The 25,109-nt window shown below is 67.4% G+C and overlaps 2 protein-coding genes across 5 annotated transcripts; one reads left to right on the forward strand and one right to left on the reverse strand.

Annotated features, from left to right (window-relative positions):
* The first annotated feature begins 2,923 nt into the window (after nucleotides 1–2,923).
* On the forward strand, nucleotides 2,924–14,929 carry PHF1 (PHD finger protein 1). 3 transcript variants are annotated; one of them, XM_075915652.1, is made up of 15 exons: nucleotides 2,925–3,187; nucleotides 4,726–4,929; nucleotides 5,010–5,091; nucleotides 8,770–8,865; nucleotides 8,950–9,059; nucleotides 9,296–9,444; nucleotides 10,878–10,973; nucleotides 11,229–11,297; nucleotides 11,371–11,494; nucleotides 11,708–11,775; nucleotides 12,787–12,924; nucleotides 13,227–13,362; nucleotides 13,444–13,547; nucleotides 13,631–13,690; nucleotides 14,032–14,929. In XM_075915652.1, the coding sequence occupies exons 2-15, from the start codon at nucleotides 4,741–4,743 to the stop codon at nucleotides 14,342–14,344; spliced, it is 1,734 nt and encodes a 577-aa protein (XP_075771767.1). In that variant the 5' UTR covers nucleotides 2,925–3,187; nucleotides 4,726–4,740; the 3' UTR covers nucleotides 14,345–14,929. The 3 variants fall into 3 exon arrangements, 2 of the variants coding, with proteins under 2 accessions (XP_075771767.1, XP_075771766.1); XM_075915651.1 differs by having other exon boundaries at nucleotides 2,926–3,572; XR_012898962.1 differs by lacking the exon at nucleotides 14,032–14,929 and having other exon boundaries at nucleotides 2,924–3,572; nucleotides 13,238–13,362; nucleotides 13,631–13,696.
* Nucleotides 14,930–15,050: 121 nt separating this feature from the next.
* Nucleotides 15,051–18,036, reverse strand: LOC112547528 (protein CutA homolog). 2 transcript variants are annotated; one of them, XM_075915654.1, is made up of 6 exons: nucleotides 17,899–18,035; nucleotides 17,656–17,804; nucleotides 16,416–16,475; nucleotides 16,245–16,290; nucleotides 15,363–15,412; nucleotides 15,051–15,213 (listed from the first exon to the last, which is right to left on the reverse strand). In XM_075915654.1, exons 1-6 carry the CDS (start codon nucleotides 17,914–17,916, stop codon nucleotides 15,114–15,116), a joined length of 423 nt encoding a protein of 140 aa, XP_075771769.1. In that variant the 5' UTR covers nucleotides 17,917–18,035; the 3' UTR covers nucleotides 15,051–15,113. The 2 variants fall into 2 exon arrangements, with proteins under 2 accessions (XP_075771769.1, XP_075771768.1); XM_075915653.1 differs by having other exon boundaries at nucleotides 15,051–15,412; nucleotides 17,899–18,036.
* Nucleotides 18,037–25,109: the final 7,073 nt, after the last annotated feature.

Below are 25,109 nucleotides of genomic sequence, written 5' to 3' on the forward strand. Positions count from 1 at the left end.
CCCCCGCCCCCGCTGGCCGTTCGAATTCAAACCGCCCGCCCCGACCCGCAGCGCGCGCCAGGCGCTCAGCCAATGGGCAGTGGCCGCTGCCCTCCGCCCCGCCCCCGTACGCGCGTCACCCCGAGGGCGGCCAGCAGGCGGTTACTAGTCGCGCGCCCAACTGGGCGAGGCAGGAGGAGGGGGTGACAGGGGCAGTGGGGGAGGGGCAGGAGGAGGGGTGACAGGGGCAGTGGGGGAGGGGCAGGAGGAGGGGTGACAGGGGCAGTGGGGGAGGGGTAAGAGGAGGGGTGACAGGGGCAGTGGGGGAGGGGCAGGAGGAGGGGTGACAGGGGCAGTGGGGGAGGGGCAGGAGGAGGGGTGACAGGGGCAGTGGGGGAGGGGCAGGAGGAGGGGTGATGGGCAGTGGGGGAGGGGCAGGAGGAGGAGTGACAGGGGCAGTGGGGGAGGGGTAAGAGGAGGGGTGACAGGGGCAGTGGGGGCAGGGCAGGAGGAGGGGTGACAGGGGCAGTGGGGGAGGGGCAGGAGGAGGGGTGACAGGGGCAGTGGGGGAGGGGTAAGAGGAGGGGTGACAGGGGCAGTGGGGGAGGGGCAGGAGGAGGGGTGACAGGGGCAGTGGGGGAGGGGCAGGAGGAGGGGTGACAGGGGCACTGGGGGCGGGGCAGGAGGAGGGGGTGACAGGGGCACTGGGGGCGGGGCAGGAGGAGGGGTGACAGGGGCAGTGGGGGAGGGGCAGGAGGAGGGGTGACAGGGGCAGTGGGGAGGGGCAGGAGGAGGGGTGACAGGGGCACTGGGGGCAGGGCAGGAGGAGGGGTGACGGGCAATGGGGGAGGGGCAGGAGGAGGGCTGACAGGGGCAGTGGGGGAGGGGCAGGAGGAGGGGTGATGGGCAGTGGGGGAGGGGCAGGAGGAGGAGTGACAGGGGCACTGGGGGCGGGGCAGGAGGAGGGGGTGACGGGGCACTGGGGGCGGGGCAGGAGAAGGGGTGACAGGGGCAGTGGGGGAGGGGCAGGAGGAGGGGTGACAGGGGCAGTGGGGGAGGGGTAAGAGGAGGGGTGACAGGGGCAGTGGGGGAGGGGCAGGAGGAGGGGTGATGGGCACTGGGGGCGGGGCAGGAGGAGGGGTTACGGGGCAGTGGGGGAGGGGCAGGAGGAGGGGTGACAGGGGCACTGGGGGCAGGGCAGGAGGAGGGGTGACGGTCAATGGGGGAGGGGCAGGAGGAGGGGTTACAGGGGCAGTGGGGGAGGGGCAGGAGGAGGGGTGACAGGGGCAGTGGGGGAGGGGTAAGAGGAGGGGTGACAGGGGCAGTGGGGGAGGGGCAGGAGGAGGGGTGATGGGCACTGGGGGCGGGGCAGGAGGAGGGGTTACGGGGCAGTGGGGGAGGGGCAGGAGGAGGGGTGACAGGGGCACTGGGGGCAGGGCAGGAGGAGGGGGTGACGGGCAATGGGGGAGGGGCAGGAGGAGGGGTGACGGGCAGTGGGGGCAGGACAGGAGGAGGGGTGACAGGGGCAGTGGGGGCGGGACAGGAGGAGGAGTGACGGGAAATGGGGGAGGGGCAAGAGGAGGGGTGACGGGCAGTGGGGGAGGGGCTGGAGGAGGGGTGACAGGGGCAGTGGGGGAGGAGCAGGAGGAGGGGTGACAGGGGCAGTGGGGGAGGGGCAGGAGGAGGACTGACAGGGGCAGTGGGGGTGGGACAGGAGGAGGGGTGACAGTGGCAGTGGGGGTGGGACAGGAGGAGGGGTGACAGGGGCAATTGGGGAGGGGCAAGAGGAGGGGTGACAGGGGCAGTGGGGGCGGGACAGGAGGAGTGGTGACAGGGTAATTGGGGAGGGGCAAGAGGAGGGGTGACGGGCAGTGGGGGCGGGACAGGAGGAGTGGTGACAGGGGAAGTGAGGGAGGGGCAGGAAGGGGGTGACAGGGGCAGTGGGGGAGGGGCAGGAGGAGGGGTAATGGGCAGTGGGGGTGGGACAGGAGGAGGGGTGACGGGCAGTGGGGGAGGGGCAGGTGGCGAGGTAATTGGGGCAGGAGCAGGGGTGATAGGGTCAGTGGAGGCGGGGCATGAGGAGGGCTGACAAGGGCAGTGGGGGCAAAGCAGGCGGAGGGTGACGGGCCGTGAGGAGGGGTGACAGGGGCAATGGGGGCAGGACAGGAGGAGGGGTGACGGGGCAGTGGTGGAGGGGTAGGAGGAGGGGTAACAGGGGCAATGGGGGAGGGGAGGAGCAGGAGTGAGAGGGGCAGTGGGGGAGGGGCAGGAGGAGGGGTGACAGAGGCAGTGGTGGAGGGGTAGGAGGAGGGGTAACGGGGCAATGGGGGCGGGACAGGAGGAGGGGTGACAGGCAGTGGGGAAGGGGCAGGAGGCGAGGTGACGGGGTAATGGGGGCTGGGCAGGAGCTGCGGTGACGGGCAGTGGGGGAAGGGCAGGAGGGGGGTAACGGGGCAATGGGGGCAGGAGCAGGGGTGATGGGGCAGTGGAGGCGGGGCATGAGGAGGGGTGACAAGGGCAGTGGGGGCAAAGCAGGCAGAGGGTGACGGGCAGTGAGGAGGGGTGACGGGCAACGGGGGCAGGACAGGAGGAGGGGTGATGGGGACAGTGGAGGAGGGGCAGGAGGAGGGATGAGGAGGCAGTGGGGGTGAAGCAGGAGCAGAGGTGACGGGCAGTGGGGGAGGGGCAGGAGAAGGGGTGACAGGGACTGTGGGGGAGGGGCAGCAGTAAAGTTGGCAGGGTGGGGAGGGGCAGCAATAGGGTGACAGCCGGGAAGGGGCAGAATAGGGAGGGAGAGTGTAGCAGGCTGAGGGGGAGAGGGAGGAGCTTGGCGCACTGGCGGGGCAGAAGGAGGGAAGCAGAAGGCGGGGCTGGGGGGCAGGAGTGACAAGGGAGAATGTGAATCCGGAGGGAAGGAGGCAATGGTTGGGAGGGGCTGGGGGCAGTTAAGGGGGAGCCGGGCAGGGCAGTGGGTGGCTGAAGGGGAGGGCGGGCAGAAAGTCATTGAGGGATGCAGAATGGGCTCCGTGGACGTGGACGGGCAGTAGCGAGGAAAAGAGACAGAAGTGACCCTGCGCCTGGATGCAGAAGGAGACATGGGGCATTTCCCCTCCAAGGGATGTCGCTTGGGGGCTGGCTGGCTCCAGGGGGCCGGAAGGGGCACAGGGCCTGGCCCCTCTCGTGGGGCTGGCTCTGAGCCCACCCAAAGGTGGGGCTGGCTCCCTGGGTAGGGAAGGGAGGCTTCCCCCTCCCTATCTGTCTAGTGCTGCACTCCACTGTCAGTGCAGATCCGGGGAAGCGGGGGATCCTGAGGGGGGTGCTGAGGGCCTGCTCTGCAGGCAGCGCCAGGAGGGGGGGGTGTTAGGGGGGTCCCCTCCCCCCGGCGTCTCTCCGCATCCCCCCTCGTTCCTCCCCGCTCTGGCAGCCGCTGCTGCTGCGTCACTGGGCTCAGCTCTAGGATGGAGCCGCAGAGGGGCCTGCTCTTTACCCCCTGAGGGCCCGGGCAGCCTCCTCAGCCCTGAGACACCCCCCCCTCCCCAGACTGGGGAGGGGAGAGAGCCGGCCCCCACCCTCACAGGAGACTCGGAGACCTGGTAAGGGCAGGAGAGGCTGAGAGAGACGGAGCATTCCCTCCCCCATGCAGGGGAGAGAGATGGGTGCCCCAGCTACAGACAGCCCCTCCATCCTCCCAAAAGGAGACACCCCCAAATCAGACATCCTTCATGCCACATCTGAGAGCTCACACAACTGAGATGCCCTCAGTCTGAGCGAGACTTGATCCCAGACCCACCCCGGGGGCCCTCCTGAATCCGAGACACCCCTAGATCCCAGATTCTCCTCAGAGAATGCCCCCTGAATCTGAGATACTTCAGAAAGGGACCCTGAGTCCAGGATACCCCCAGATCCCTGGATTCTCTGAATCAGAGACTGTCTCAGAACCATCCCTGAGGGCCCTCGTGTGCCCCCAAACCTAGGCCCCCCCCATCCATGATTGTGAACTTCCAGAGAGGGCCTCTTGAATCCAAGACACCCCAAAATTCCAGAATCCCCTCAGACTCCCCAAATCTGGAACACCCCAGATTTTAGATCCTCCTGAGAGACCCCTTTTAAATCAGACACCCTCAGATCCCAAAGACGGTGCCCCCTGAACCTGCAACACCCCCAGCTTCTCCAAAGAGGCCCTCCAAATTAAATTCAAGACACCCCCAGATCTCAGACATGCCCAGAGAGGGCCTCCTAAATCTGGGACACTCACAGATTCTAGATCCTGCAGAGAAAGTACCCCAAATCCAAGACCTCCATGGCCCTAGACTCCCTGAAAGTGACCCCCACCTCCAAGACAATCCTGGATCCCAGACACCTTGGTGAACTCCCTGAATTTCAGATCCCCAAGACTGGACTCCTCAGACCTGAGAAACTGTCAGATGCCAGAGCAGGTCTGAAGCATCCCCAGATCCTCCCAGAGAAGACAGCCTAGGATGCCAGACACCCTAGCGTTAGGTCCATGAGATCTGAGACATCACAGAGAGGGACCCCTGAATTTGGAACACCCCCAGTTCAGGCCAATTAGGTCTGAGATGCTCCCAGAGAATCCCTTCCTGGTTCTGATCTCCCTCCAAGGACTGACTCCTAATAAATGGAACCCAATCCAAGGCTAGCTCCCAGACATGTGACCCTGGCCATGTACAGGAACCCCACAGGAAGGGAGAATCCTGGGATGACTAACTCTCTCCCCTCCCATGGCAGATTGGTCACAATGTGATGGCGAGCGAGCCAACTGCTCAGACTTCTCGGGTGACACGCACAACCTCCCGCTTGACCTCTGGCCCTTGGAAACGCCCAGCTGCCCCAGCCCCTGCTGCAGCTGCCAGTCGGCCCCGCTTCTGGGAGGGGCAGGATGTGCTGGCCCGCTGGACTGATGGCCTGCTCTACCTGGGTACCATCAAGAAGGTGAGTGAGCCCCCCCCCCACACACACACAAAGGCTCCCTTCACTCCCTATCCCTGCACTCACCCTCTCTCCTCTGGCAGGTGGATGCTTCACGGCAGGTTTGTCTGGTGCAGTTTGAGGACAATTCCCAGTTCCTGGTGCTCTGGAAGGACATTAACCCTGGTGAGCCTTGCAGTTCTGATATAGTCTCACTCTCCGCCTGCTACGCCCCCTGTGCTTGCCCAGCTCCACAGCTTTGCCAGTGATCCTCAGCCTTTACCCACAGACGCTCAGGTCTGCTGACACCCCTATTCCCAATCTACTGCCCCTCCCCACCCTATCCCTTCCTTGGGCTTCCTCCACACATATCTCTACTGGTACTGCCCAGTCCTGATTGACAGCTTCCTGCTCGCCCGGCCCTGGGCTTTGCCAGTGCCCCTCCTGTCCCAGCCCTGGGCTTTGCCGGTGCCCCTCCTGTCCCAGCCCTGGGCTTTGCCGGTGCCCCTCCTGTCCCAGCCCTGGGCTTTGCCGGTGCCCCTCCTGTCCCAGCCCTGGGCTTTGCCGGTGCCCCTCCTGTCCCAGCCCTGGGCTTTGCCGGTGCCCCTCCTGTCCCAGCCCTGGGCTTTGCCGGTGTCCCTCCTGTCCCAGCCCTGGGCTTTGCCGGTGCCCCTCCTGTCCCAGCCCTGGGCTTTGCCAGTGCCCCTCACTCTCAGCCCACACCCCCTGCTCGCCCAGCCCTGGGCTTTGCCAGTGCCCCTTCTGTCCCAGCCCTGGGCTTTGCCAGTGCCCCTCACTCTCAGCCAACACCCCCTGCTCACCTAGCCCTGGGCTTTGCCAGTGCCCCTCACTCTCAGCCCTGGGCTTTGCCAGTGCCCCTCCTGTCCCAGCCCTGGGCTTTGCCGGTGCCCCTCCTGTCCCAGCCCTGGGCTTTGCCAGTGCCCCTCACTCTCAGCCCACACCCCCTGCTCGCCTAGCCCTGGGCTTTGCCAGTGCCCCTCCTGTCCCAGCCCTGGGCTTTGCCAGTGCCCCTCACTCTCAGCTCACACCCCCTGCTCGCCCAGCCCTGGGCTTTGCCGGTGCCCCTCCTGTCCCAGCCCTGTGCTTTGCCGGTGCCCCTCCTATCCCAGCCCTGGGCTTTGCCGGTGCCCCTCCTGTCCCAGCCCTGGGCTTTGCCAGTGCCCCTCCTGTCCCAGCCCTGGGCTTTGCCAGTGCCCCTCCTGTCCCAGCCCTGGGCTTTGCCAGTGCCCCTCACTCTCAGCCCACACCCCCTGCTCGCCCAGCCCTGGGCTTTGCCAGTGCCCCTCCTGTCCCAGCCCTGGGCTTTGCCAGTGCCCCTCACTCTCAGCCCACACCCCCTGCTCGCCTAGCCCTGGGCTTTGCCAGTGCCCCTCACTCTCAGCCCTGGGCTTTGCCAGTGCCCCTCCTGTCCCAGCCCTGGGCTTTGCCAGTGCCCCTCACTCTCAGCCCTGGGCTTTGCCAGTGCCCCTCCTGTCCCAGCCCTGGGCTTTGCCGGTGCCCCTCCTGTCCCAGCCCTGGGCTTTGCCAGTGCCCCTCACTCTCAGCTCACACCCCCTGCTCGCCCAGCCCTGGGCTTTGCCGGTGCCCCTCCTGTCCCAGCCCTGTGCTTTGCCGGTGCCCCTCCTATCCCAGCCCTGGGCTTTGCCGGTGCCCCTCCTGTCCCAGCCCTGGGCTTTGCCAGTGCCCCTCCTGTCCCAGCCCTGGGCTTTGCCAGTGCCCCTCCTGTCCCAGCCCTGGGCTTTGCCAGTGCCCCTCACTCTCAGCCCACACCCCCTGCTCGCCCAGCCCTGGGCTTTGCCAGTGCCCCTCCTGTCCCAGCCCTGGGCTTTGCCAGTGCCCCTCACTCTCAGCCCACACCCCCTGCTCGCCTAGCCCTGGGCTTTGCCAGTGCCCCTCACTCTCAGCCCTGGGCTTTGCCAGTGCCCCTCCTGTCCCAGCCCTGGGCTTTGCCAGTGCCCCTCACTCTCAGCCCTGGGCTTTGCCAGTGCCCCTCCTGTCCCAGCCCTGGGCTTTGCCGGTGCCCCTCCTGTCCCAGCCCTGGGCTTTGCCAGTGCCCCTCACTCTCAGCTCACACCCCCTGCTCGCCCAGCCCTGGGCTTTGCCGGTGCCCCTCCTGTCCCAGCCCTGTGCTTTGCCGGTGCCCCTCCTATCCCAGCCCTGGGCTTTGCCGGTGTCCCTCCTGTCCCAGCCCTGGGCTTTGCCAGTGCCCCTCCTGTCCCAGCCCTGGGCTTTGCCAGTGCCCCTCACTCTCAGCCCACACCCCCTGCTCGCCCAGCCCTGGGCTTTGCCAGTGCCCCTCCTGTCCCAGCCCTGGGCTTTGCCAGAGCCCCTCCTGTCCCAGCCCTGGGCTTTGCCGGTGCCCCTCCTGTCCCAGCCCTGGGCTTTGCCGGTGCCCCTCCTGTCCCAGCCCTGGGCTTTGCCGGTGCCCCTCCTGTCCCAGCCCTGGGCTTTGCCGGTGCCCCTCCTGTCCCAGCCCTGGGCTTTGCCGGTGCCCCTCCTGTCCCAGCCCTGGGCTTTGCCAGTGCCCCTCACTCTCAGCCCTGGGCTTTGCCAGTGCCCCTCCTGTCCCAGCCCTGGGCTTTGCCAGTGCCCCTCACTCTCAGCTCACACCCCCTCCTATCCCAGCCCTGGGCTTTGCCAGTGCCCCTCCTGTCCCAGCCCTGGGCTTTGCCAGTGCCCCTCACTCTCAGCCCTGGGCTTTGCCAGTGCCCCTCCTGTCCCAGCCCTGGGCTTTGCCAGTGCCCCTCACTCTCAGCTCACACCCCCTCCTATCCCAGCCCTGGGCTTTGCCGGTGCCCCTCCTATTCCAGCCCTGGGCTTTGCCGGTGTCCCTCCTGTCCCAGCCCTGGGCTTTGCCAGTGCCCCTCACTCTCAGCCCACACCCCCTGCTCGCCCAGCCCTGGGCTTTGCCAGTGCCCCTCCTGTCCCAGCCCTGGGCTTTGCCAGTGCCCCTCACTCTCAACCCACATCTCCTGCTCGCCCAGCCCTGGGCTTTGCCAGTGCCCCTTCTGTCCCAGCCCTGGGCTTTGCCAGTGCCCCTCACTCTCAACCCACATCTCCTGCTCGCCAGGCCCTGGGCTTTGCCAGTGCCCCTTCTGTCCCAGCCCTGGGCTTTGCCAGTGCCCCTCACTCTCAGCCCACACCCCCTGCTCGCCCAGCCCTGGGCTTTTCCAGTGCCCCTCACTCTCAGCCCACACCCCCTGCTCGCCCAGCCCTGGGCTTTGCCAGTGCCCCTCCTATCCCAGCCCTGGGCTTTGCCAGTGCCCCTCCTGTCCCAGCCCTGGGCTTTACCAGTGCCCCTCCTGTCCCAGCCCTGGGCTTTGCCAGTGCCCCTCACTCTCAGCCCACACCCCCTGCTCGCCCAGCCCTGGGCTTTGCCAGAGCCCCTCACTCTCAGCCAACACCCCCTGCTCGCCCAGCCCTGGGCTTTGCCGGTGCCCCTCCTGTCCCAGCCCTGGGCTTTGCCGGTGCCCCTCCTGTCCCAGCCCTGGGCTTTGCCAGTGCCCCTCACTCTCAGCCCACACCCTCTGCTCGCCCAGCCCTGGGCTTTGCCAGTGCCCCTTCTGTCCCAGCCCTGGGCTTTGCCAGAGCCCCTCACTCTCAGCCAACACCCCCTGCTCGCCCAGCCCTGGGCTTTGCCAGTGCCCCTCCTGTCCCAGCCCTGGGCTTTGCCGGTGCCCCTCCTGTCCCAGCCCTGGGCTTTGCCGGTGCCCCTCCTGTCCCAGCCCTGGGCTCTGCACAGGCACAGCAGCACCCTCAGGCCTTTCCTCCAGCCCCCTGCTGTCCCAGCCTTGGCCTGCCCCCACAAGGCATTCGTTGGACCAGTTGCATTCTTTCTCACAGCCGCCGTGCCTGGGGAGGAGCAGCTCTGCTGCGTGTGCTACTCCGAGTCCGTGAGCCCAGAGAACCAGTTGGTGCGGTGTGAGAAATGTGGGCACAGTAAGTGGTGCTGCCCTGTGCTGCCGTCCCCTGGCCTGTCTAGGCACTGCCTTCTCCTCTCTCACTAGCTCTCTCCCCTTGCAGCCTACCACCAGGAGTGCCACCTGCCCAGAGTGCTGGATGCCAGCAGCGAAGGAGCGGGGGGGCTCGCCGCATGGATGTGTCGGCAGTGCGTCTTTGCTGTGGCCACCAAGGTGAGCACGGGGCTGGCAGCTGCAACAGGCCAGACTGCAACAGCATCCCCTTGTGTCCCTAGGGATGTCTCTGATGTCCTCCCAGTTCCCATTGTCCTCCATCCACAGGTGTCCCACTACCTCCCACATCCCCCCAGCAGGTGTATCCCTCTGGCTCAAGCCCCTGTTCTCCTATAGTTGCATCTGATTTGTGTCCTCCTTCCCTCCCATCCTCACTCTCTGCCTCTCTTCCACAGAGGGGCGGTGCACTCAAGAAAGGCCCCTATGCCAAGGCCATGTTGAGCATGAAGCTGGTACTGCCCTATCAGCTCAAGGCTTTGGAGTGGGACCCTGCGCACCTGACCAATCGGCAGCAATGTTACTGCTACTGTGGAGGCCCTGGAGAGTAAGTTCCCCTGCAGATGCCTGAGGTCATTGCATCTGCTTCCTTGTGGTAAAGGGCAGGAATCAGGAATGTTCCTGCCCCTCCTAAAGTGAGTGCCTTGAGCAGCAGGAGGTCAGATCTGGATTGCAACTAGGCCCCTCAGTTTGGATCCCAAGAGAGCAGGCAAACCCGACCCCACTGCTTCTGCTTCAAAGGGGTTTCTAACTTTAGAGCTAAACTGATCTAGAGCCAGCAAGGCCATTTGGGTTTGAATGTCTTGAGCTAGTTCTGGACTGGGAGGAGGTTTGGAATTGGGAGAGGTATCCAGAGCAGCGTTCAGGCAAGGAGATCAATTTCCAGAGCCAGTGTGGAAGCCAGAGATTTCTACAGCAGGCTGAGAACAGGAAGGCTATGTCTACACTCGCGGCTCCTTGTGTGAGTAATAGGCAAATGAGGCTAAGCGTGGAATATCGCCGAGCCTCATTTGCATACCTAATGAGCCACCATTTTTTTCAGAAGAGGCTCTTGCACAAGAAGGAGCATCTACACTGCCCCTCCTAGCGCAAGAAAAACCCAATGCCGTTATACCTATTACTTGACAGGAAGAACAGCATTGCGCAAGAAGGGGCCGTGTAGACGCTCCTTCTTGCGCAAGAGCCTCTTCTGAAAAAAATGGTGGCTCATTAGGTATGCAAATGAGGCTCGGCGATATTCCACGCTAAGCCTCATTTGCATATTACTCGCACAAGAAGCCGCGAGTGTAGACATAGCCGAAGTGTGTTTTTCAAAGTGGCTAAAGGAGGCCTCACAGCCATGTCCATAGTGGGGTGGGGGTTTTTCTATGGGTGAAACGTTTTTCTAGGGCCTGTTCTGGCTTAGGAGGATAGTTCTGAACAAGTGTGTTTCTCAATGGGGTTCTGACATTAGATGCAGTTTCAAGAAGAGTCTGGAACTGGATGTTGAGCATGGGAGTAGGACAGGGTTTATGAGGTCAGGTTTTCAGAGGCATCTGAAGCAGCTTGTGTTGAGCCAGGCTCTTTTTTAGAGCCATTTCCAGGCTGGGTGTTTCTAGAGCAGGCTGGTCTTTGTAAAACAAAGGCCCCAAATAACTTGCAGCATGAGATTGCTCCAATAAAAGTTCCAGATTGGGTGGTTGCAGACTGGGATGAGATTTGTACAGTGAGTTGTGTCTGGAGGCGCCGGGTTTCTACAAAGGCCTCCCTCAGGGAGGGAGATTTTTCTAGGCAGTCCCGGGCTGGATGAGATGGGGTTTCTGGAGCTGCTCATGGGGTGGAGAGGAGGGCAGTTCTAGAGCTGGCTGGGGCCTGTAGTGGGTTAGCAGCTGCCCCAGATGAACTCTTTTCTCTCCAGTTGGGAGGGTGCTGGGCCCCCTGCCCAGCCCAGGCTGCCCGCCTCAGATATGTTCTCACTCTCTGCCTCCCTTTGTCCCCCAGGTGGAACCTGAAGATGTTGCAGTGCTGCAGCTGTGCCCAGTGGTTCCATGAGGCATGTACCCAGTGTCTGAGCAAGCCACTGCTTTATGGAGATAGGTAAGGGGGTGTGGGAGGCTGAATTCCACCCTATCCCTTGTGGAGACAGGTGATGGGACATGCAGGAACTGGGGAGGGAAGCGAGATCCATCCCATTGCCCTGTGGATGCAGGTGAGGGGCACAGGGCAGATTTGGGGGTGGGGCTCAGAATGTCTCACTCCCCCACACAGAGAGGTGAGGGCGCAGGGGGAGAGGTCCCTGAGAGCCAGGATTAATCCCCCCCCCCCCACACACACACCTTGAATCTCTTCCAGATTTTATGTCTTTGAGTGCTGTGTCTGCACTGGGGGCCCCGAGAGCGTACGGAGACTTCCTCTGAGATGGTGAGTCTGGTCCCCCCACCACATGTTCACGTCCCCACTGGGCCAGCCCTGAGCCTCTCTCCTCTCTCCACAGGGTGGATGTGGCCCATCTCATTCTCTATCATCTTAGCATCTGCTGCAAAAAGAAATACTTTGACTTTGAGCGGGAGATCCTGCCGTTTGCCAGCGAGAACTGGGACAACCTGCTCCTGGGAGAGGTGGGGCTGGACATGGTGGGGAAGGGGCTAGAGCTGAGCAAGGACTGGGATGGAAATGAAAGAGGGAAGGGGTGGTACCCAGGCAGAGAGTGGAGTGGGGTGGGAGGGAGCTGAGGATGCAGAGACATTGCGAAGGCAGGTGGAGAATTCAGTAGGCAATGAAGGGTCCCTAATCCTCATTGATCCCTCCTCTATTCTCATTGTTCCTTGTAGCTCTCGGATACACCCAAGAGGGACCGATACAGCCAATTGCTGAGTGCCCTGAGCAGCCACAAAGACAGGTGGGAAGAGCTTCTGTAACACTCTGCCACGTTCCACCAATGTCCCCACTTCTTGGAGCCACTCTGGCTCTCGCTTGTGCTGCCACGGCCTCGCCCCCATGCTGCATCCCAGTGCCCCGTCCTCCACCTGCCACGCCCTCGCCCCTACGCTGCATCCCAGTGCCCCGTCCTCCACCTGCCACGCCCTTGCCCCTACGCTGCATCCCAGTGCCCCGTCCTCCACCTGCCGCGCCCTCGCCCCTACGCTGCATCCCAGTGCCCCGTCCTCCACCTGCCGCGCCCTCGCCCCTACGCTGCATCCCAGTGCCCCGTCCTCCACCTGCCGCGCCCTCGCCCCTACGCTGCATCCCAGTGCCCCGTCCTCCACCTGCCGCGCCCTCGCCCCTACGCTGCATCCCAGTGCCCCGTCCTCCACCTGCCGCGCCCTCGCCCCTACGCTGCATCCCAGTGCCCCGTCCTTCACCTGCCTCGCCCTCGCCCCTACGCTGCATCCCAGTTCCCGTCCTCCACCTGCCACGCCCTCGCCCCTACGCTGCATCCCAGTGCCCCGTCCTCCACCTGCCTCGCCCTCGCCCCTACGCTGCATCCCAGTGCCCCGTCCTCCACCTGCCGCGCCCTCGCCCCTACACTGCATCCCAGTGCCCCGTCCTCCACCTGCCACGCCCTCGCCCCTACGCTGCATCCCAGTGCCCCATCATGCCCTGGCATTCACCTGGACCCTCGCCAGTCCTTGCACATGCTGCCACCATCTCACCATGCTGCTTCCTCCCACATGGCTTGCTGGCCCATACATGCTCTGCCAGTCCCTCCCACTGCCCTGGACCCACGCAGCCCCCACTTGTGCTGCTGCTCCCTCGGCCCTTGCATACACTAGCACGCTGGCCCTCACATCCTGCAGCAGCCCTTGTATGCCCCTCCACCTGCCTGTGCTCTCAGCCACCCCTGCATTGCCACAGCTGGAGGCTGGAGCTTCTTCCTGCAGGGTTCAGGCTCGGCTCTCTGCTTCTCCAGGTTCATTTCAGGGAAGGAGATCAAGAAGCGGAAGGGTCTCTTTGGGCTCCACATGCGAGTGCCGCCTCCTGCACCTCAGTGCCCTGCCGATGCCACAGCCCAGCAGCCCCAGGGGCAGCCCTCACTTGCTGACAGTCGGTGAGCAGCCTCCCTGCCCCACACGTGCCCCCACCAGCAGGGGGGAAGGGCAACACAAGCGCAGGGACCCCCACGGAGGTGCTGTGCTGGGGGACTGAGGGAGAGGACAATGGAAGCACCTGCCACGTATTCTCCCTGGGGAAGTTTGGGGGCCACAGAAGCAGAAACAGTGTTGTCGGGAGGGGCTAGTCTCCACCCTCTCATGCTTACCAGGGGTCACTGACCCAGCCCCCTTGGGCTCCCAGTGGAGCCGGCCGGCGCGGCCCCCTGCGTGCTGTGCAGATAAGGAGGGTCTCTTACAGCTTCCTTTCAGGGCAGGGCAGCAGTGGGGCAGGGCGCCGGAGGCTACGGAGGCGGAAGGTCCCTCTGGAACCCGCAGACACCATGGAGCTGAGGAGCAGCAGGGAGAAGTGGCAGCTGGACAGAGCCCTCCCCCAGGTAGGCCAGACAGAGCCCCAGCCTCCCACATTGCCCCAGGAGGCCCCCTTTGGATGCCTTCCTGATGGCCTTTCCCTGCAGGAGGGGGTGGAGCCTCCCGTCAGTGCTAGCCAGACCTACTGTGGCTACAGTGGCACTTCCAGCACCTACAACTTCCGCCGCACAGACGCCCGCTGCCTGGAGAGGTGAGTGGGGAGCAGCAGGGTGTGTGGGGGGGGTGCCTTGCCAGCCCTGCATACACCTCATCTCTCACACTTCTTGCCCACAGTGCTCCCATCAGGATGTTCGCCTCCTTCCACCCCTCTGCCAACACCGCCCGGCCCCTGAGGTGAGAGGAGCAGAGCCCGGGGCATTGCTCTCTGGAGCCTGGGCTGCAGCGGGAGGTGCTTTCTGGGGGGCTGCCCCTCTCTTTTAAAGGCAGCTCAGAGGCCCTAAAGCAGGCCCCTAAGGGATGGGACGGTCTAGAACCAGGGCAGCCGATTCTGGGCTGTCAGCGGTTGTAGAGCAGGGGTGGGGAGGGAAAGGGGCTCTAACTGGGTTTGGAGGGGATCTTTGCAGGTTCTTTCTGGAGCAGGCCATGGCTTGTGAGTCGGGGGGGGGGGGGGGGGGGGGGGGAGGGAGAAGCCTTTCACGGTCCAGCCTCCCCTGACACTCCTTGTTTTGTAACAGGAGCACCACTGTCAGCCCGGACCCCAGAGAAGTACCTGCCCTGGAGAGCGAGAGCCCTGAGCAACCCCCTGCCCCATCTCCGCTGCCCCATGTCAACTGCCCAGCCCCGAGCACCAAGCACCAGCCAGAGCCCCTGGCCTCGCCCTCCTCCTCCAGCTCTTTGTGCCCAGGCCCTGCCCCCTCCACCAGTAGCTACTTTGGAGCCATGGGGCGCCTGGCCCGTGGGGAGGCTGTCCGCATCCTGGCCCGAAGAGTCACCCTGGATGGCACAGTCCAGTACCTGGTGGAATGGGGTGGAGGGAGCATGTTCTGAGGGGGGGTAGAAATGCCAGAGCAACACCTCCTCTCCTGGGGCTGCCGAGTTGTCAGCATCCCCCCTCTCCCTCCACTGAACAGAACGCACCTCCCGGGAGCCCCCAGGACAGTGCAGGGTCAGGCTTCTCCCGTGGAAGGGGGTGGATTTGCCCCTCTCTGATGGGGGGGGGTCTCACCTTCAGCTTGGATGTAAGGCAGGAACGGCTTAGTCCTGCTCAGAGAAGGGCCCCAGGGTGGAGAGGGGCGCCCCTCCCTCCCCAGGGCAAATGCTTCATTTTAGTCAAAGGGTTTATTTTCTTGTTGCATTTGTAGGGTTCTGTAAAAACTATTTAAACGAGGGGGAGAGCAGAGCATGGGGCACCCCCCGAGATGGGTCTGGCCAAGGCAGAATGGGCAGCTCAGCAAGGCCTGGGAGGAAAGGGGTGCCCCCCCGTCACCCATCCTGCTTTCCCTGCTGTATGGAGGGCACCGGTTCTGCTCCCCACAGGCCAGCTGTGCCCTCTCCCCCCAGCGTGCTGCTGCCGCCACACTGCCATTCTGACTGTAAAACCACACCTGCAATAAACAGCTTGCTGCAGCCAGACTCCGCCTGCTCATTGGGCAACGGGCGGCCAACTCCTCCTCCCCAGGCCAGAAAGGGAACCGGCTTCCAGGCACCACCCCGGGGCTGGGCGTGACGCGAGCGAGACACGGACCCTGCCAGGTGATGCTCCGGGGCACTTTATTGGCTACAGCATGCGTGGGGCGAGGCGCGTTGCTGCGGGGTCTCACTCCGGCACCGTCTCCCCAACCCACTGCAGGTAGGGCGCATTTCCCTGCTGGATGGGCAGTGCAATCACTTCGGCCACTTCGTAGGGGTGCACCGACCTGTGGGGAGATGGGGGAAGGGCTTCTCAGCAACTCCCCGCTTTGCCCCTCCGCCCCAGGGACTGACTGACTGCTCTGCCCCTGCAGCCTCCTCCCCCTCCTGCCATGCCCCAGGAGGCAGGGAAGCAGACAGCGGACACTGGACTGACCGGACAAAGTCGGTCAGTGCTGGGATCCGGGAACTCCGGGTTTTGATCATCTGTGGAGAGACAGGTGGTAAGAGGTGAGGGCTGCCCACTCCGCTGGGGGAGACAATGCAGGGCAGACGGCAGGAGCCTCCCCTGGCCAGAACGTGCGCGCCCCCCCCCCGCCCCGCTCCTGGCCAGGACGTATGCACCCCCTGTCCTGCCCCTCGCCAGAACGTGCGCGCCCCCCCCCGCCCCGCTCCTCGCCAGAACGTGCGCGCACCCCCCCCGCCCCGCTCCTGGCCAGGACGTATGCACCCCCTGTCCTGCCCCTCGCCAGAACGTGCGCACCCCCCCCCGCCCCGCTCCTGGCCAGGACGTATGCACCCCCTGTCCTGCCCCTCGCCAGAACGTGCGCGCACCCCCCCCGCCCCTGGCCAGAACGTGCGCGCACCCCCCCCCCGCCCCGCCCCAGAACGTACGTGCACCCCCCCGCCACGCCCCGCCCCAGAACGTACGCGCACCCCCCCGCCCCTCGCCAGAACATGCGCGCACCGCCCCCGCCCCAGAACGTACGTGCACCCCCCCGCCCCTCGCCAGAACATGCGCGCACCCCCCCCGCCCCTCGCCAGAACATACGTGCACCCCCCCGCCCCGCCCCTCGCCAGAACGTGCGCGCACCCCCCCCGCCCCGCCCCTCGCCAGAACGTACGCGCACCCCCCCGCCCCTCGCCAGAACGTACGCGCACCCCCCCCGCCCCGCTCCTCACCAGAACTTACGCACCCCCCGCCCTGCTCCTCACCAGAACGTACACACCCCCCCGCCCCGCTCCTCACCAGAACGTACACACCCCCCCGCCCCGCTCCTTGCCAGAACGTACACCCCCCCCCCGCCCCGCTCCTCACCAGCAGCACCTCCCCGTCCTCTTCAATCTTCCCCTTCCACTCGTATCTGAAAGCAGCAGCAGAGGGAGTAGGTGAGAGGGAGGCAGAGGGAGCGGGTGAGAGGGAGGCAGAGGGAGCTCCCCCACCACCCCCCATCCAAGTCCAGCACGAGGCCTTTGCTCCTGCACTCACATGGACGTGACCTGAGGCACGATGTTGACACAGGCAGCAAGGTGCTTCTCTACCAGCGCCCTGCTCAGAACCAAGATACAGACGTCAGTGCGCTCCAGCTCCAGAACCAGCTCAGGCCATGGCCCCCACTACCCCCCAGAGCCGACCCCAGGAACTCGGGCACCCAGCCCCCTGCTCTGACCCCCAGCCCGACTCCCCTCCCAGAGTCGATCCCAGGAACTCGGGCTCCCAGCCCCCTGCTCTGACCCCCAGCCCGACTCCCCTCCCAGAATCGACCCCAGGAACTCGGGCACCCAGCCCCCTGCTCTGACCCCCAGCCCGACTCCCCTCCCAGAGTCGATCCCAGGAACTCGGGCACCCAGCCCCCTGCTCTGACCCCCAGCCCGACTCCCCTCCCAGAGTCGATCCCAGGAACTCGGGCACCCAGCCCCCTGCTCTGACCCCCAGCCCGACTCCCCTCCCAGAGTCGACCCCAGGAACTCGGGCTCCCCAGCCCCCTGCTCTGACCCCCAGCCTGACTCCCCTCCCAGAGTCGACCCCAGGAACTCAGGCTCCCAGCCCCCTGCTCTGACCCCCAGCCCCACTGCCCTCCCAGAGCTGACCCCAGGAACTCGGGCACCCAGCCCCCTGCTCTGACCCCCAGCCCGACTCCCCTCCCAGAGTCGACCCCAGGAACTCGGGCTCCCAGCCCCCTGCTCTGACCCCCAGCCCGACTCCCCTCCCAGAGTCGACCCCAGGAACTCGGGCTCCCAGCCCCCTGCTCTGACCCCCAGCCCGACTCCCCTCCCAGAGTCGACCCCAGGAACTCGGGCTCCAGCCCCCTGCTCTGACCCCCAGCCCGACTCCCCTCCCAGAGTCGACCCCAGGTACTCGGGCTCTGAGCCCCCTGCTCTGACCCCCAGCCCGACTCCCCTCCCAGAGTCGACCCCAGGAACTCGGGCACCCAGCCCCCTGCTCTGACCCACAGCTCCACTGCCCTCCCAGAGCAGACCCCAGCTATCTGGGCTCCCGGCCCCCTGCTCTGACCCACAGCCCCACTGCCCTCCCAGAGCAGACCCCAGCTATCTGGGCTCCCGGCCCCCTGCTCTGACCCACAGCTCCACTGCCCTCCCAGAGCAGACCCCAGCTACTGGGCTCCCGGCCCCCTGCTCTGACCCACAGCCCCACTGCCCTCCCAGAGCAGACCCCAGCTATCTGGGCTCCCGGCCCCCTGCTCGCGGCAGACCCGGGCCGGCCCCACCTGGCGATGTCCTTGGCCACGCTCTCGTTGGGGCAGGTGACGAAGGCCGCCGAGAGGGTGCCGGGGGCGCAGGGCGGGGCCGCCATGGAGCAGAGTCGCCGGATCCCGGCCCGGAGCAGCGGGACCATGCACAGGGACAGCGCGAGCACCTGGGGGCGGAGCCAGTCAGCCGGGCCGCGAGAGCCAGGGGGCGGGGCCGGGGCCCAGGGGGCGGGGCCGGGGGCCGCACGCAGCCGAACTCACCCCGAGAGCCGCTCTCATGTGCGCGGGGATCCCGGCCGGGCTGCGCAGCGCTCGCCCCGCCCCGCCCCGCCTCTGCACGTGACCCAGGCCGGGCGCCTACGCCCCGTAGAGTGCCCGCCCCCGGCCCTTCGCCACGTGCCTCCGAGAGGGAGGAGCTCAGCCAGGGCCCCCATCCTGCCCCCACAGCCCCCTGCTACTCTGTCCTGCCCCCGCAGCTCAGCCAGGCCCCATCCTGCCCCACAGCCCCCTGCTACTCTGTCCTGCCCCCCCAGCTCAGCCAGGGCCCCCATCCTGCCCCACAGCCCCTGCTACTCTGTCCTGCCCCCCAGCTCAGCCAGGGCCCCCATCCTGCCCCACAGCCCCCTGCTACTCTGTCCTGCCCCCCAGCTCAGCCAGGGCCCCCATCCTGCCCCACAGCCCCCTGCTACTCTGTCCTGGCCCCCCAGCTCAGCCAGGGCCCCCATCCTGCCCCACAGCCCCCTGCTACTCTGTCCTGCCCCCCAGCTCAGCCAGGCCCCATCCTGCCCCACAGCCCCCTGCTACTCTGTCCTGCCCCCCCAGCTCAGCCAGGGCCCCATCCTGCCCCACAGCCCCCTGCTACTCTGTCCTGCCCCCCAGCTCAGCCAGACCCCCATCCTGCCCCACAGCCCCCTGCTACTCTGTCCTGGCCCCCCAGCTCAGCCAGGGCCCCATCCTGCCCCACAGCCCCCTGCTACTCTGTCCTGCCCCCCCCAGCTCAGCCAGACCCCCATCCTGCCCCACAGCCCCCTGCTACTCTGTCCTGCCCCCCAGCTCAGCCAGGGCCCCATCCTGCCCCACAGCCCCCTGCTACTCTGTCCTGCCCCCCCCCAGCTCAGCCAGGGCCCCATCCTGCCCCACAGCCTCCTGCTACTCTGTCCTGCCCCCCAGCTCAGCCAGGGCCCCATCCTGCCCCACAGCCCCCTGCTACTCTGTCCTGCCCCCCAGCTCAGCCAGACCCCATCCTGCCCCACAGCCCCCTGCTACTCTGTCCTGCCCCCCCCAGCTCAGCCAGGGCCCCATCCTGCCCCACAGCCCCCTGCTACTCTGTCCTGCCCCCCAGCTCAGCCAGACCCCCATCCTGCCCCACAGCCCCCTGCTACTCTGTCCTGGCCCCCCAGCTCAGCCAGGGCCCCATCCTGCCCCACAGCCCCCTGCTACTCTGTCATGCACCCCCCAGCTCAGCCAGACCCCCATCCTGCCCCACAGCCCCCTGCTACTCTGTCCTGCCCCCCTGCTCAGCCAGGGCCCCATCCTGCCCCACAGCCCCCTGCTACTCTGTCCTGGCCCCCCAGCTCAGCCAGGGCCCCATCCTGCCCCACAGCCCCCTGCTACTCTGTCCTGCCCCCCCAGCTCAGCCAGGGCCCCATCCTGCCCCACAGCCCCCTGCTACTCTGTCCTGCCCCCCCCAGCTCAGCCAGGACCCCCATCCTGCCCCACAGCCCCCTGCTACTCTGTCCTGCCCCCCAGCTCAGCCAGGGCCCCATCCTGCCCCACAGCCCCCTGCTACTCTGTCCTGCCCCCCAGCTCAGCCAGGGCCCCATCCTGCCCCACAGCCCCCTGCTACTCTGTCCTGGCCCCCCAGCTCAGCCAGGGCCCCATCCTGCCCCACAGCCCCCTGCTACTCTGTCCTGCCCCCCAGCTCAGCCAGGGCCCCATCCTGCCCCACAGCCCCCTGCTACTCTGTCCTGCCCCCCCCAGCTCAGCCAGGGCCCCATCCTGCCCCACAGCCCCCTGCTACTCTGTCCTGCCCCCCAGCTCAGCCAGGGCCCCATCCTGCCCCACAGCCCCCTGCTACTCTGTCCTGCCCCCCCAGCTCAGCCAGGGCCCCCATCCTGCCCCACAGCCCCCTGCTACTCTGTCCTGCCCCCCCAGCTCAGCCAGGGCCCCCATCCTGCCCCACAGCCCCCTGCTACTCTGTCTTGCACCCCCCAGCTCAGCCAGGGCCCCATCCTGCCCCACAGCCCCCTGCTTCTCTGTCATGCACCCCCCAGCTCAGCCAGGGCCCCCATCCTGCCCCACAGCCCCCTGCTACTCTGTCCTGCCCCCCCCAGCTCAGCCAGGGCCCCATCCTGCCCCACAGACCCCTGCTACTCTGTCCTGCCCCCCCAGCTCAGCCAGGGCCCCATCCTGCCCCACTGCCCCCTGCTACTCTGTCCTGCCCCCCAGGTCATCCAGGGCCCCATCCTGCCCCACAGCCCCCTGCTACTCAGTCCTGCCCACCCCAGCTCAGCCAGGGCCCCATCCTGCCCCACAGCCCCCTGCTACTCTGTCCTGCCCCCCCCAGCTCAGCCAGGGCCCCCATCCTGCCCCACAGCCCCCTGCTACTCTGTCCTGCCCCCCCCAGCTCAGCCAGGGCCCCATCCTGCCCCACAGCCCCCTGCTACTCTGTCCTGCCCCCCAGCTCAGCCAGGGCCCCATCCTGCCCCACAGCCCCCTGCTACTCTGTCCTGCCCCCCAGCTCAGCCAGGGCCCCATCCTGCCCCACAGCCCCCTGCTACTCTGTCCTGCCCCCCCAGCTCAGCCAGGGCCCCCATCCTGCCCCACAGCCCCCTGCTACTCTGTCCTGCCCCCCCCCCAGCTCAGCCAGGGCCCCATCCTGCCCCACAGCCCCCTGCTTCTCTGTCATGCACCCCCCAGCTCAGCCAGGGCCCCCATCCTGCCCCACAGCCCCCTGCTACTCTGTCCTGCCCCCCCCAGCTCAGCCAGGGCCCCATCCTGCCCCACAGCCCCCTGCTACTCTGTCCTGCCCCCCCAGCTCAGCCAGGCCCCCATCCTGCCCCACAGCCCCCTGCTACTCTGTCCTGCCCCCCCCCCCCAGCTCAGCCAGGGCCCCCATCCTGCCCCCCAGTCCTCTGCTACTCTGTCCTGGCCCCCCAGCTCAGCCAGGGCCCCATCCTGCCCCACAGCCCCCTGCTACTCTGTCCTGCCCCCCCCAGCTCAGCCAGGGCCCCCATCCTGCCCCACAGCCCCCTGCTACTCTGTCCTGCCCCCCCCAGCTCAGCCAGGGCCCCATCCTCCCCACAGCCCCCTGCTACTCTGTCCTGGCCCCCCAGCTCAGCCAGGGCCCCATCCTGCCCCACAGCCCCCTGCTTCTCTGTCCTGGCCCCCCAGCTCAGCCAGGGCCCCCATCCTGCCCCACAGCCCCCTACTACTCTGTCCTGGCCCCCCAGCTCAGCCAGGGCCCCCATCCTGCCGCACAGCCCACTGCTACTCTGTCCTGGCCCCCCAGCTCAGCCAGGGCCCCCATCCTGCCGCACAGCCCACTGCTACTCTGTCCTGGCCCCCCCAGCTCAGCCAGGCCCCCATCCTGCCCCACAGCCCCCTGCTACTCTGTCCTGCCCCCCAGCTCAGCCAGGGCCCCCATCCTGCCCCACAGCCCCCTGCTACTCTGTCCTGCCCCCCCAGCTCAGCCAGGGCCCCATCCTGCCCCACTGCCCCCTGCTACTCTGTCCTGCCCCCCAGGTCATCCAGGGCCCCATCCTGCCCCACAGCCCCCTGCTACTCAGTCCTGCCCACCCCAGCTCAGCCAGGGCCCCATCCTGCCCCACAGCCCCCTGCTACTCTGTCCTGCCCCCCCCAGCTCAGCCAGGGCCCCCATCCTGCCCCACAGCCCCCTGCTACTCTGTCCTGCCCCCCCCAGCTCAGCCAGGGCCCCATCCTGCCCCACAGCCCCCTGCTACTCTGTCCTGCCCCCCAGCTCAGCCAGGGCCCCATCCTGCCCCACAGCCCCCTGCTACTCTGTCCTGCCCCCCAGCTCAGCCAGGGCCCCATCCTGCCCCACAGCCCCCTGCTACTCTGTCCTGCCCCCCCAGCTCAGCCAGGGCCCCCATCCTGCCCCACAGCCCCCTGCTACTCTGTCCTGCCCCCCCCCCCAGCTCAGCCAGGGCCCCATCCTGCCCCACAGCCCCCTGCTTCTCTGTCATGCACCCCCCAGCTCAGCCAGGGCCCCCATCCTGCCCCACAGCCCCCTGCTACTCTGTCCTGCCCCCCCCAGCTCAGCCAGGGCCCCATCCTGCCCCACAGCCCCCTGCTACTCTGTCCTGCCCCCCCAGCTCAGCCAGGCCCCCATCCTGCCCCACAGCCCCCTGCTACTCTGTCCTGCCCCCCCCCCAGCTCAGCCAGGGCCCCCATCCTGCCCCCCAGTCCTCTGCTACTCTGTCCTGGCCCCCCAGCTCAGCCAGGGCCCCATCCTGCCCCACAGCCCCCTGCTACTCTGTCCTGCCCCCCCCAGCTCAGCCAGGGCCCCCATCCTGCCCCACAGCCCCCTGCTACTCTGTCCTGCCCCCCCCAGCTCAGCCAGGGCCCCATCCTCCCCACAGCCCCCTGCTACTCTGTCCTGGCCCCCCAGCTCAGCCAGGGCCCCATCCTGCCCCACAGCCCCCTGCTTCTCTGTCCTGGCCCCCCAGCTCAGCCAGGGCCCCCATCCTGCCCCACAGCCCCCTACTACTCTGTCCTGGCCCCCCAGCTCAGCCAGGGCCCCCATCCTGCCGCACAGCCCACTGCTACTCTGTCCTGGCCCCCCAGCTCAGCCAGGGCCCCCATCCTGCCGCACAGCCCACTGCTACTCTGTCCTGGCCCCCCCAGCTCAGCCAGGCCCCCATCCTGCCCCACAGCCCCCTGCTACTCTGTCCTGCCCCCCAGCTCAGCCAGGGCCCCCATCCTGCCCCACAGCCCCCTGCTACTCTGTCCTGCCCCCCAGCTCAGCCAGGGCCCCCATCCTGCCCCACAGCCCCTTGCTACTCTGTCCTGGCCCCCCCCCCAGCTCAGCCAGGGCCCCATCCTGCCCCACAGCCCCCTGCTACTCTGTCCTGGCCCCCCCCCAGCTCAGCCAGGGCCCCCATCCTGCCCCACAGCCCCCTGCTACTCTGTCCTGCCCCTCAGCTCAGCCAGGGCCCCCAACCTGCCTCACAGCCCCCTGCTACTCTGTCCTGGCCCCCCCCCCAGCTCAGCCAGGGCCCCCATCCTGCTCCACAGCCCCCTGCTACTCTGTCCTGGCCCCCCAGCTGAGCCAGGGCCCCCATCCTGCCCCACAGCCCCCTGGTACTGTGTCCTGCCCCCCCCCAGCTCAGCCAGGGCCCCCATCCTGCCCCACAGCCCCCTGCTACTCTGTCCTGCCCCCGCCCCAGCTCAGCCAGGGCCCCCATCCTGCCCCACAGCCCCCTGCTACTCTGTCCTGGCCCCCCCCAGCTCAGCCAGGGCCCCCATCCTGCCCCACAGCCCCCTGCTACTCTGTCCTGCCCCCCAGCTCAGCCAGGGCCCCCATCCTGCCCCACAGCCCCCTGCTACTCTGTCCTGCCCCCCCCCAGCTCAGCCAGGGCCCCATCCTGCCCCACAGCCCCCTGCTACTCTGTCCTGCCCCCCAGCTCAGCCAGGGCCCCATCCTGCCCCACAGCCCCCTGCTACTCTGTCCTGCCCCCCCCCAGCTCAGCCAGGGCCCCATCCTGCCCCACAGCCTCCTGCTACTCTGTCCTGCCCCCCAGCTCAGCCAGGGCCCCATCCTGCCCCACAGCCCCCTGCTACTCTGTCCTGCCCCCCAGCTCAGCCAGACCCCATCCTGCCCCACAGCCCCCTGCTACTCTGTCCTGCCCCCCCCAGCTCAGCCAGGGCCCCATCCTGCCCCACAGCCCCCTGCTACTCTGTCCTGCCCCCCAGCTCAGCCAGACCCCCATCCTGCCCCACAGCCCCCTGCTACTCTGTCCTGGCCCCCCAGCTCAGCCAGGGCCCCCATCCTGCCCCACAGCCCCCTGCTACTCTGTCCTGCCCCCCCCCCCAGCTCAGCCAGGGCCCCATCCTGCCCCACAGCCCCCTGCTTCTCTGTCATGCACCCCCCAGCTCAGCCAGGGCCCCCATCCTGCCCCACAGCCCCCTGCTACTCTGTACTGCCCCCCCCAGCTCAGCCAGGGCCCCATCCTGCCCCACAGCCCCCTGCTACTCTGTCCTGCCCCCCCAGCTCAGCCAGGCCCCCATCCTGCCCCACAGCCCCCTGCTACTCTGTCCTGCCCCCCCCCCCAGCTCAGCCAGGGCCCCCATCCTGCCCCCCAGTCCTCTGCTACTCTGTCCTGGCCCCCCAGCTCAGCCAGGGCCCCATCCTGCCCCACAGCCCCCTGCTACTCTGTCCTGCCCCCCCCAGCTCAGCCAGGGCCCCCATCCTGCCCCACAGCCCCCTGCTACTCTGTCCTGCCCCCCCCAGCTCAGCCAGGGCCCCATCCTCCCCACAGCCCCCTGCTACTCTGTCCTGGCCCCCCAGCTCAGCCAGGGCCCCATCCTGCCCCACAGCCCCCTGCTTCTCTGTCCTGGCCCCCCAGCTCAGCCAGGGCCCCCATCCTGCCCCACAGCCCCCTACTACTCTGTCCTGGCCCCCCAGCTCAGCCAGGGCCCCCATCCTGCCGCACAGCCCACTGCTACTCTGTCCTGGCCCCCCAGCTCAGCCAGGGCCCCCATCCTGCCGCACAGCCCACTGCTACTCTGTCCTGGCCCCCCCAGCTCAGCCAGGCCCCCATCCTGCCCCACAGCCCCCTGCTACTCTGTCCTGCCCCCCAGCTCAGCCAGGGCCCCCATCCTGCCCCACAGCCCCCTGCTACTCTGTCCTGCCCCCCAGCTCAGCCAGGGCCCCCATCCTGCCCCACAGCCCCTTGCTACTCTGTCCTGGCCCCCCCCCCAGCTCAGCCAGGGCCCCATCCTGCCCCACAGCCCCCTGCTACTCTGTCCTGGCCCCCCCCCAGCTCAGCCAGGGCCCCCATCCTGCCCCACAGCCCCCTGCTACTCTGTCCTGCCCCTCAGCTCAGCCAGGGCCCCCAACCTGCCTCACAGCCCCCTGCTACTCTGTCCTGGCCCCCCCCCCAGCTCAGCCAGGGCCCCCATCCTGCTCCACAGCCCCCTGCTACTCTGTCCTGGCCCCCCAGCTGAGCCAGGGCCCCCATCCTGCCCCACAGCCCCCTGGTACTGTGTCCTGCCCCCCCCCAGCTCAGCCAGGGCCCCCATCCTGCCCCACAGCCCCCTGCTACTCTGTCCTGCCCCCGCCCCAGCTCAGCCAGGGCCCCCATCCTGCCCCACAGCCCCCTGCTACTCTGTCCTGGCCCCCCCCAGCTCAGCCAGGGCCCCCATCCTGCCCCACAGCCCCCTGCTACTCTGTCCTGCCCCCCAGCTCAGCCAGGGCCCCCATCCTGCCCCACAGCCCCCTGCTACTCTGT

Source organism: Pelodiscus sinensis, unplaced genomic scaffold, assembly GCF_049634645.1.
Source record: "Pelodiscus sinensis isolate JC-2024 unplaced genomic scaffold, ASM4963464v1 ctg134, whole genome shotgun sequence".
Lineage (NCBI taxonomy): Eukaryota > Metazoa > Chordata > Testudines > Trionychidae > Pelodiscus > Pelodiscus sinensis.